The 11,208-nt window shown below is 44.4% G+C and overlaps 2 protein-coding genes across 3 annotated transcripts; one reads left to right on the top strand and one right to left on the bottom strand.

The window, feature by feature from the left end:
* Positions 1–210: 210 nt before the first annotated feature.
* Positions 211–1,732, top strand: LOC105699184 (inactive phospholipid phosphatase 7). 2 transcript variants are annotated; one of them, XM_012423988.1, is made up of 5 exons: positions 211–441; positions 588–633; positions 707–844; positions 957–1,056; positions 1,147–1,732. In XM_012423988.1, exons 2-5 carry the CDS (start codon positions 625–627, stop codon positions 1,539–1,541), a joined length of 642 nt encoding a protein of 213 aa, XP_012279411.1. In that variant the 5' UTR covers positions 211–441; positions 588–624; the 3' UTR covers positions 1,542–1,732. The 2 variants fall into 2 exon arrangements, with proteins under 2 accessions (XP_012279411.1, XP_012279410.1); XM_012423987.2 differs by having other exon boundaries at positions 212–430.
* Positions 1,733–1,793: 61 nt separating this feature from the next.
* On the bottom strand, positions 1,794–9,900 carry LOC105699183 (alpha-tubulin N-acetyltransferase). Its single transcript, XM_023433883.1, has 8 exons — positions 9,665–9,900; positions 6,454–6,603; positions 5,347–5,518; positions 4,605–4,746; positions 4,261–4,360; positions 4,092–4,176; positions 3,682–3,728; positions 1,794–2,695 (listed from the first exon to the last, which is right to left on the bottom strand). Exons 1-8 carry the CDS (start codon positions 9,766–9,768, stop codon positions 2,377–2,379), a joined length of 1,119 nt encoding a protein of 372 aa, XP_023289651.1. The 5' UTR covers positions 9,769–9,900; the 3' UTR covers positions 1,794–2,376.
* Between the last annotated feature and the right edge of the window lie 1,308 nt (positions 9,901–11,208).

The raw sequence follows: 11,208 nt of genomic DNA, 5'->3' as shown, positions 1-11,208 counted from the left end.
CAATAAATACAGTCTACCACTCGCCAGTACCATGCGGCAGTGACGGTGGTGGCTTACCTACGCTTACCGACACTGCTCGCTTTTGATGGTAAGGGAAGAACACTCGTGGCGCCCTCTTTGACATTACCCTTCACTTACCTTATTTATTTTATCCGCCAACAGGGGGAAAAAACGGTGAAAACTAACGTACGAAACCAGAGGGCAGCACAGGATACGATCGCACGATCCTGCCCGTGAGCAATCTCCCAACTCATCTCTACGAAACTGCAGGTTCCTTCTAAGTGCAATTTTTCTAAATACTTTTGCACATAGTTTGCAGTCGCTAGCACATAGCCTTATTCGTTCTGATTACTGTTAAAAGCTGTAAGGATATTTTATTACATTTTGTCGAGTGAGGCGCAACTCGTCAACGGACCGGCAAGAAACCGTGGTAAGATACCTGTATGTTCGCTGTATCAAGGAACTATGTAGTTTCGCGCGAATATATATATTTTTCGTATTCACGATTCGTTCAGGCATTAAAATCGTAACAAGTTTTTACATGGTTTATACAATTTTTTCTTATATTTCCAATATATGAATTTCAGTTCTACTTCGTCGTCACATGTTTTCCTCTTGGTAACGATGTCACAGGTATTTGTCATTTTATTGTGTAATTTATTCAACGTGTGGATTTGTCCCAAATTATTATACATAATTTTTCTAGACAAGTGAGAAGCGGAATGTTCCTTCGATATTGAGAAGAGTCTTGGCAGTGGATGCTTTTTTAACGGATGTCTTTGCTAATACATTAGAAACGATATTGCCCTTAAGACAACTCAGAATTCATTACAAAGTTCTAGAGGTAAGAATACCAGTGAAAACTTGTAACTCGACTTAATCCATGGTATGATTAAACTTATTCAAGGAACGGGCATGACATCGAACAGAGAATAAATTACTTTTTACTTTATTAGGTATCATGTCATGGAATACCTTGGTTAGCCTGTTGGTTATCGCTTATTTGGATAATGAATAAACGCAGCTGGTACCAGATGCAAACAAATTTTTTAATAGGCAGGTGGTGCTTAATATTATTTTCATACGTTGATCTTTAACGATACACAAATCATTATCTAAATTTAAATTTCAACGTGTACGTTACAGGATTGATCGTTGACATCATCTTCGTAGCCATATTAAAAGCATTTACTCGAAGAAGGCGGCCTCGTAGGAATTCGGATCCATTATTACTAGGTCCAGATAAATACTCCTTTCCATCTGGGCATGCTTCAAGAGCAACATTTATAGTATATTTTTTTCTGAGTATTTGGCCTTTGCATTTTGTTTTCATCCCACCTTTGTTTGCATGGTTAATTTCCATTTGCATCAGTAGAATTTTAATGAAAAGGCACTATCTACTTGACCTCATAAGTGGTGTTTTGTTAGGCATTTTTGAAGGTTTCCTTATAAGCTTAATCTATCTCGATGAAGAAACCTGTATAGGCTTAATTTCTTGGTTAACGGATGAAAAAGTCGAAGGTGGGGATTATCATGTTTGATAGTTACATAATTTTATCTAAACCTCTCTGAGATACTCGTTCGATATGAGCTTATTTTAACTTATCTAATATTTTCGATTGAGTTCATATGGCACGCTAAACTGTTCCTGGAAAGGTATTAATTAACAACTTTAAAACTTGTTTAAATTCATCGTGTATCTTTACCAAAATAAAATGTATACTTTAAAACATGGAGGTATAAATTGAATATAAGTGTTCGACATCGTATCGTGTAAATGCTGGACATCGTTCAACCTACTTTTCCACGCTGTTTCATTGCGATTACATGACCTAATGCATTTAAACATATTTACATTTGAGAACAAGGATGATTGAAGAACTCATCCTCTTACTTCTGTACTATTTATTTCTTCGTTTTACATATTTTTCTGTTAGACTCAATAATTAGACATAAAATGATGCTTTCCACTTGCTAAGGGTAATCGTCAGCGTTCGGTACATCCCAGCCCGGTTCCACAACTCGAGTTAACCGGAGTTTAATAGGCTCACATCTAGTTTAAACCAACCGTAAACCAATTAAACTCCGATTAACTCGAGTTGTAAAACCGGGCCTTAGAGGTCTTGCCTTATACCTTATACCTTTGCTGTGTAACTACTGCTGTTAAGCGTTGTATAAATGCCATTCCAAGTTGATGTTACCGGTAAAATCGCGGTAAATCGGTGTTCACGCCATACTTAACGCCACGAGTTATAAAACCCATTTGAGGTAGCCAGGGTAAATCGGTTTACCAGGTAAAAAGTCTGGCAGTTTAAATTTTAATATGACGTTATTTTTTATAATTTACCTTTTCTTTTTCGTTTTTTTTTTTTTCCTTTACCACAAAGGAGAATGATAAAACTTTAGATCAAGATGACCAGATTCGTTTCCGACCACCTCTTGGGCACAAGACGGTGAAGGTTTCAATTGACTACTGGACCTTTCTACCTCCTCAGCCCGAGGGGGTAACGATTTCATCGGGTTGTTTGTTTTTTCGGCTTCCACGTTAATTGGAACGAAAGATGCATCTTTCTTTGCAGGAATTGTTGAGGTTGGCATCGTGGCCAATTCAGTGGAGCGCTGCTTTCGCTCCTCCTCCGAGTAAAGGCTCAAGGAGCGAGGTCGTTCCAATTTCGGGACAGAAGTCGGAACGTCACTGGAAAATCAAGTCCTTCTCAGTGGGCATTTCTCTAAACATGGCGAGGTAGGGAATAATTCATCGCTTAAATTTTTACTGCAGTAGCGGTTCTACTCCGATCGAAGTAAAAGTGACAACACTGATTGTGCACCTGAATGGTGCTCTGTGGTACGACGGGTAAGAAACTTAGTCGCATCTTTTCCATCGAGAAATTAGAAAAAGGGTGATGGAATAGAGAAAAGGTGTGATCTTGGAAGGTAAACCGCCAAAGCTTAAGAATTTTCTCTTTCAAACGTTCCGGACTAACGGGGTGCCCTAATAAATGTACCTTACAAGTTTAAGAGAGAACCAATGGAATATATTAGAAATGTAAGTACATGTAATTAGAGATTTATCGATTGACATTAGAAAAAGAAAACGAAAGGATGATTACCGATACGTATTGAAAGGATATTCTTAAGCTCGTTTGGGAGCCATGTCGAAACGGAGAAATCAACAGTGAGCGAACAAGGTGATAAAATCATTTTAATAAAATAACGCATACGAATCGATTTACAAATCATAATAATTAACAGTAGAAATAAATAGATCCGCGGCATACTAGTCCAGCTAAGCTCGAGGTATGGGAATGTAGGGCATTATGTGAAATAAATAAATTACACGTGGTCTGGAATGCATCACGACTAAAATTACATCTAGAGATATCTTCGGTTCCTCGACGGACCATTATCACTCTCAAGGGTGCAATTATTGCCTCACGTGATCTTAAATCTTGGGAGACCACTTCGTCCGATAGAATCCTGATTTCTATCGTCAATGGTCACAGCAAAGTTGGCAAGAAATGGTTTGCAAACTGTCCACGAACTACTAGCGAAGCACCTTCTTGTAATAAATTAAACGCCTCCAAACAATGCCATTTGTTCAGCAAAACGTTCAAAGAAACTCTTCATATCAGGGATCAACTAAGAATTCGATAAACGTTCCCTCACGTCAGTTTTACTCACCCGGTACGCTCGGCAGGTTGGCCGAGCATTGCTGTGTTATGAATGATCTAAAAGAAATCATTAACAAAATAGAATTAGTAATAATTAATCCCAATTGATTGTCCCCACCCAAGCTTAAGAAAAGACCGAACCGACTGCCAGTCGTGACTTAATTAAATAATTCCTCAAAAGCCAACAAGTTTTGGTATGCATTAACAGGCATTAATAAACTAATTGATCTCTAAATATTAGGTTGTCCCATAAGTTTCTTCCCTTTTTTCATAGGACATGAATACACGATGCGAAAGGAACTTATGGGACAACCTAATATACCAACAAGCACTTTCAGACCCAGAGAAAAGAAATGTGGACGCGAAACGTAGCAACTTATCTAAGGACATAAAGGACGTTTTAATATCTCCTGTACTCACGTTGGCCATGGAGCAAGGTGGTCGCGATGCTGCGTATCTGCCATAGGAACCGCGAGAAACCGACGCATGTGGAATGCCATTAGCGCTGAAAATGTTATTAATAATGAATGCAATCATTTGGAGACTTCCGCTCGTCCAACACAGGCCCCTTCGTCGTTCACGCACCTACCTGCCTATGTTCTTATTTTGGTTGCCGTTTTTCGATGTGGTGGCATCCAAGGATGCCTTCGGAGGCAGATTGTTATGACTGGTTCTCATGTCGCGGCTCTCTGAAATTCATTGTTTCTATTAACAGTCCGTTATTCGATATACCAAAAGAAAGCATCCCACTAAGGCTAACATGGGATGAATGTCCTCAACCCAGAGTGGATTAAAGTGAAATAAAAGTCCAGACAATGAATGGCTCAAGTATAAAAAGTTTGCCAACCATATAGTAGGTCTGTGAGCCTATCGATCGGACGCGAAGCATTCCGATTATAAGAGCGATATGCCGGCATTTATTTCATAGCCTACCGTCGTCGAAGAACCCTTGAAAGACGACAAACTTGTTGTTCTGGGGAATTACCCTGGAGAGACCGTAGTATTTTTTTAGAAAAGCCAGGAACTTCTCGGAGGGACGGTCGATGGCCAATTTCACAGGTCTGATATTCTCCTCCTGAAAGAAAAAGAAAAGGGTTAAAACAAGATTACTTCCCGTTTCTGGCCGAAACCGCAATGGCCGACTTTGGGTTAATCTCTACTATGGCCAAAGGGTGGATATGCCGCTATCACGCGAGTCGCTCGTTTGTTTCTTCCACTTTTGACCTGTGTCAAATCTTGGAAAACATTCGAGAAACTTACGCAAGGCTTGTCCATTCAGCCGTCAGTCTGAATTCTCCTGGAATGTAGGAGGCGCGTAGATAAAAATGTCACAGAAAAGTTCGTACGAATAAAATAGAAGGAAATTGAATTTTTTAGGATCATAGGTCTCTCTTCTCGAGGTCCCAGCGCCCTCCCTTTTATTGCGCACCCCTTTGCGCGGTAGTTCTTTCCTCTTGGAAAAGATTGACCGCAAACGGAGTACTTCCAATTCGCGATGGCACCCGATGCCGATCAGGAGCACTTAGAAGAAGTACTTAGTTACACGAACGACTTCCTCGCGCACGCGATGCCTTCGTCGTATCCGTTTCCAGTACTTAACTCGCTCTCGTTCGTTAGACAAAGCACTAGTTATCGAGCAGAAGTAGGAAGTACTGTTAAGTTACCGGAAACTTACCGTCAGCATGTGCTGGTACAATACGTTTCCGCAGCCCATGCGTTGCCTGGACTCGTGGACATAAAAGTCCAAGACGCATCGGGGTCTAAGCTGATAATGGACCTCTCTTTCGTCGAACATGAAGAGGTTCTTGGACCCGGTCTTGAGCATCCCTACGACGCATCCGTGACCGCTGCAAATCGGAAAGAGCATGGTCAAATTGTGCCAGGAAGACCGGGGCCTTGTAAAAATGCCTGACTAACGTGGGGTCGGTATTAACTACTTCGGTACGGCACTTACCGGACAGCGGGTTCATATCACGACTGTCGACTAAAGTCGACGCTCGGCTGTGCGCCTTCATATCGCGGCCGTCGACTAAAGTCGACGCTCGGCTGTGCGCGTTCATATCACGGCCGTCGACTAAAGTCGACTCTCGGCTGTGCGCCTTCATATCACGGCCGTCGACTAAAGTCGACGCTCGTACCGAAGTGGTTAAGGGGATGTGAAAGTGGCATCCGAAAGCTCAATCGTTCATAAAACTTTTCTACTAACTGGGTGACGTTTCATACTTTAAAACGTGAATATGGAGACCCTAAGGTAGGTCCTGAAACTCGCAAAATTTCATTTTTTATAAACTATTTTCAAAATACCTGTAAACAAATTTGAAATGAATTGAAATTTCATGAGTTTCAGAACCTTCCTCGTAGTCTCCCTATTTTGGTTGTAAAGTTTCAAACTATTCGGTAAACCGAGTTGGGAGAAAAGTTTTATAAACAAAACCTCTTCGACGCCACTTTAGGGCTACTGCGCGGAACACTATGCATCTCGCATCCCACCGTGCTTCGCAATGTCAGAAACCTTTCTCGAGGCGATCGACCTTCCAAGCGTGAGAAGTTACGTTTTTATTCCACCCCAAAGGAACTTCCGAGTCTTCTCCCTGCTCGTGGGCAAAAGTTCCCATTTGCAAATGGCAAACCCTGGGATTTCACGACTCGGACGAGAACGGTTCCCTCATTGATCCACACCCTCGTGTCGCGGGAAGGCACCCTTCCAGTTCTAGGAAATATCATTTCCTGTGCATTTTGCGCAGTCAACCACACCGCTTCCTGTTCACCCTTCGATAATTACTTGTTACCCTCGCTGTCTACGAGCAGGTACACGATATGGTCGGTATCTCGTAGCTTATGGGCGCTCGTGATGGACTTGTTCAAATCCTGTGCCCTTGCCGAAGCCTCTCCCATCTCGTCCAGGACTTTGGCCAGCTGTCTTTGGCACTCACTGAAACATTTAATGGTAAGAAAGTTAAAAGTTCCTTCTAAGAACCGTCCTGCGATTAGAGAAACCGCGAAGTTATTATCACGGGCTCGTCGAACCACCGTCCGAGCTTTTTGTAAAACCATGAGCCGGCAGTGGCTACGGAGAGAAACGACCTCGGAATCGTGGCATCCGAAAACCCTAGGTTTCAGCTTGTTCACGTTCTATAGAAAACCCCGTCGATTACATAGAATTAATTACCGATCATTTGCGCGACATCGACGCTGACTTTCGCTGCAAGTGGCGTGCACTAAGCATTCATCTACCTACCATCGTTGCACTTGCCAGATAACAGCTCAATGAGAAAAATCCACGTTTCTCCCGCCGATCCGAGTTTGAACAATCGCCCTCTCTGGACTCCTCAACGGGAGAGAACGGTGCCGTTCGTTTTCTCCGCTCTGATAATTTACCCTATCTCAGATAATTCCTAACTGAACGGTCGGCTGATTCGCTTTCTCTCTCTCTCCCTCTCGACACCCGCTAAACGCATTTCTCGCATCTTCATCCAACCCGTTTTCTCGTACTCACTTTCAAATTGATATCGAATCATTTGCCTTACGATTTAAATTCCAATAGCGCGTGCCATAAACAAAAATGTCGGTCTTACGTCGGGCCATTTCACGGTTTGGATGAACGTTCAAAGTCTTCCACGTCTCCCATACGTTTTGTTTACGTTTGCCCCGATTGACGTACCACGTCTCTCACACGTTTTCTTCACGTTTCGCCCGATTGATATACCACGTCTCTTATACGATAGTGTACACTGAGAGACATCAATGCCCTCTCATCCTGCACAGGCGATGCCGTATCTGCAGGGGAGGCATTCATGTCCGCCATTGTACACTGAGAGACATCGATGCCCTCTCATCCTGCACAGGCGATGCCGTATCTGCAGGGGAGGCATTCATGTCCGCCATTCTAGGTGAAGAGGTTAACGGATGCGTCGAGTAAACGGCTACCCGTGCGCGAGTAAGCCGGAGTTGCGTTCCGCGCTGCGGCAGAGCGTGCAGAAGCAATTTACTCGTCCTCGTCATCAGACGCGAACGAGTAAATGGATGCCACCGAGGAGGTGGTTGAACCTTCTTGGTTCTCGGTTCGCCGCGCCTTTCGGCACCTCCGCGAAGAGAGTTTCTTATGTTCCAAGGCGGCTGTGTGAACCTAGAATCCAGTTTGAGGCACAAACAAAATTAACAGACTTATTGGAATGTAGACGTTTGTGTCATGTTGAGTTTTGTTTATGGCATTCTTTTTTTTATTTACAAAAACCAAAGCTGATAAAAAAAACAAATCCCGAAATCGTGGAAATTTGGATTTTTCCACTCTAATGGGTTGACTCTGATGTTAGGAAAATTCAGAGCCTCCCCAAACCTCGAAAACATTAAGATGGTCATTTTCGGAATTTATTTTATTTTTTTAATAGCTCTGATTTTTGTAAAAAAAAATAGCACAAACGTCTACATCACAGAAACATTCCAATAAGCCTGTTAATTTTGCTTGTGCCTCAAACTGAATTCCAAGTTCCCACAGCGACATCCCGAAGACTCGAACACCTCTCCTCCAGCTCGAGTCTTTCGTATCAATTGCTAGGACACTCGACAAGCTCTAATAGTTTACACAATTGTATCTAGATTCCACGGAGAATGGAAATAAATCTCGATAATTTCGTATTCCTAGGGTCCATCGAGGAGAAAGAGAGGGTCACGATCAGACGAGAAATGACTCGAAGGGAGAAAAACGGAGTCTTTTAGAAAGAGACGAAACGAGTAAGGTCATTTTTCGGGTAGAAAGAGAGGGTCACGATCGGACGAGAATGACTCGAGGGTAGAAAAACGGAGTCTTTTAGAAAGAGACGAAACGAGTAAGGTCATTTTTAAACGTAGTAGACCGCTACCCACGTCGGGTCCGACCCGTTCGCCCACGTCCGCAGTTTTGCCGCTCGAAAAGCCGGGAAACCTTCGAAACATGGACGGAATAAGTCCTATCGCCGGTAAGGCTCGGTCGCACGCGATAAAAGACAATAAATTGAAATCCCATTCGATGGGAATTCATAATTCGTTCTAATACGTGGTTTTGGAGCGATCTCGTTTATCCCGATAAGTCGGGGACACTCGCGATGATTCTTTTTTCCTTATCAGGGGCTTCTCATTCGCGGGAGGTCGGAGGACGATAGGTCTGGATAATGACGCACGGTTTCACTTTCGAGCAACCGTGTGTCGAGGACGGAAGTCGATCGAAACGATCGCCGAAGGTGAAAGTCTTACGTGTTCGTTATTCGGATGCACAGACCGATCGTGCACTGGAGGCACTTCTCATTAGTAGTTCCACTCCGCCTGCGTAAACGCAAACCGTAACCACTACTGCCCGGGGTACTCGCGCAAAGAAATTCAAAAGTCCCATAGAAACCCAGATCGCATGTTACCGCTCAATGCTTTAAAAATTGACTAACAAATATTAAATGGGGAGTAAATGAGAGATCGCATGTGTTAGCCAACGAGATATCTCACATACGGGGGAAATAGAGACGCATATAGAAAGGCGAGTATTGTGGGTAAGATAGAGAAAGAGTACAATTCGCTATACATCGCCATAGGATTAATAGAGATGGGGAGATGATTACAGCGCCGTCTGTCGGCCAACGTACGACTTATCGAGCATCGAAGGTCCGTATCCTTCTGGGCTTCTATTGAGACTTCTGAATTCTTTGACTCGCGTTCCGTCGTCGAGACTCTTAAAACCTTCGCGAGGTCGGGATTTAATCGTTGAGGTATTTCTGGAGTCCCCGGGTACAACTAGGCGCCATCCTTGCGGTTTTCCACATTCGAGACGACTCCGTATCGAGTATCTCCGAGTCGGCCCACCTCCAGGACATCCCAAGATGAAACGTTAAACGATCCAAGATTTCCCTAAAGCTCCCTGGCCGGGTCGACGTCTCACAGAGGAAAATGAAACAGGCATTTCGTCCAGTTTCACCCGGGAATGTCCACGGCCTAACCCTCCACCCGGAGCCTCTCCCGGCATCCCTTACCTCAGCTCTCTCCGGTCGCCCTTAAAATCTTCCGGGATGAGTGTATGCGTGACTTTGCTGATCTTCCTCGGAAGGAGCTTGTTAATGCTGAACTTGAACTCCATGTCTCCCGGAAAGCAACTGGCCGAATAATCCCACACCCGCTGCCTAACCTCGTAGCCCCACCCCGATCGAATCGAGCTCCTTCCCGCTCCGATTTCGTTCCACTCCCGGGTGAGCGCCACCTGCGCTCTCGTTATCGGCCCTTGGCACGAAACTCGGCTTCCTCGGTTTCCTCGGCTCTCGGAGGTATATCCCGAATCGCGGCGACGTTCAGGGAGTTCCTCGTCAGCCTTCGTCCAGTCCACGAGTTGGCCCAGGGGTCCGAATCTCGAGTCAATACGGATCTTCCTTCTCGCATACGACTAGATTCGCATGAAAAATCTCGCATACGAGGGTGGTAAGACCAACCCTTGAGGACCTTCGAATTGGCTTAGGGCGAATTACTCATAGGCAATCGTATGCGACCTCGAAGCAACGTTGCCGCTCCTCTGTGAAATGCCCGAACCAATGGAATCTCCTCTTTAGCAATTGTTTCTTTCCTCTCCTCTCATTCCCTATACGGTTATATTGATCTTCGAGCCCTGTATAAAAAGCAATAGTTTTGTATTATTTTCCTATAAAAATCATCTCTCTCTCACGTGCTATATACCCATGTGATGTAATTCACATGGTATTTATTGGAATACGGAACCCCGGTGATTACTCAATATTACCAACTGTTGGAAGTCCTATACGAAAGTGTCAATCTCTTATGCGAAGGTTGATCGTATACAGGCGAGAATCGGGCCCCGTGCTCACGATCGGATCGGCAGGCAAGTTGATTCTCTCTCTCTCTCTACTTGCGGAATCCTCAGGGAAGCGACTCGTTCGGCCGGGCCATGCCCTCGACACGACTCCGAGATGACGGAGATGGCAGCTGATCGTAGAGCGATACTGCGCGGACACTCGCGTTTGGAGTCTGCTAGAGAACTGTAGGGACCGTGGAGAACTGGCCGGGATTGGCCGCAAGCGGTCGTATACTTTTTCACGATGATGCGCGCACCGAGCTGCGCGTAGACACATGGAAAGCCGCGCCATCTCTCCTCGGAACCTACAACTGCGAGTTCGGCCGCGTCGCGATGGCAGCGCCATCTTGCGGTATTCTCCTCAAGGCGGTAGTGAAAACCGTAAATGCGTGACTCTGAAACTGCAGGCCGTATCAAGAAGTGGTAAAAATAAGGAACTTTCGATTTCAAATCGTCCGGTCTGGGTAGAAAATTGAACTACGTATCCGGTTACCCGAACGTTGGACTTCTATCCCCGATAACTGCGGGACATCTTTGAAACGGTTATCGGGAGATCCTCCCGGCGACCGCGATGGCGGCAAGACGTCCGCCATTATGATCGGGGGACCGCGAAAAAGTTGTCGCATAAACTAACAATTGTTTTATACGAAAGCCCTACCGAAGATAAACCAGTGCATTTAAATAACTACACCCAAAACATAAAAGAAAACAATATAA

This window comes from Orussus abietinus, unplaced genomic scaffold (genome assembly GCF_000612105.2).
Source record: "Orussus abietinus isolate OABI.00-Male unplaced genomic scaffold, Oabi_2.0 scaffold3, whole genome shotgun sequence".
NCBI lineage: Eukaryota > Metazoa > Arthropoda > Insecta > Hymenoptera > Orussidae > Orussus > Orussus abietinus.
This window is presented reverse-complemented; position numbering and strand designations above follow the sequence as displayed.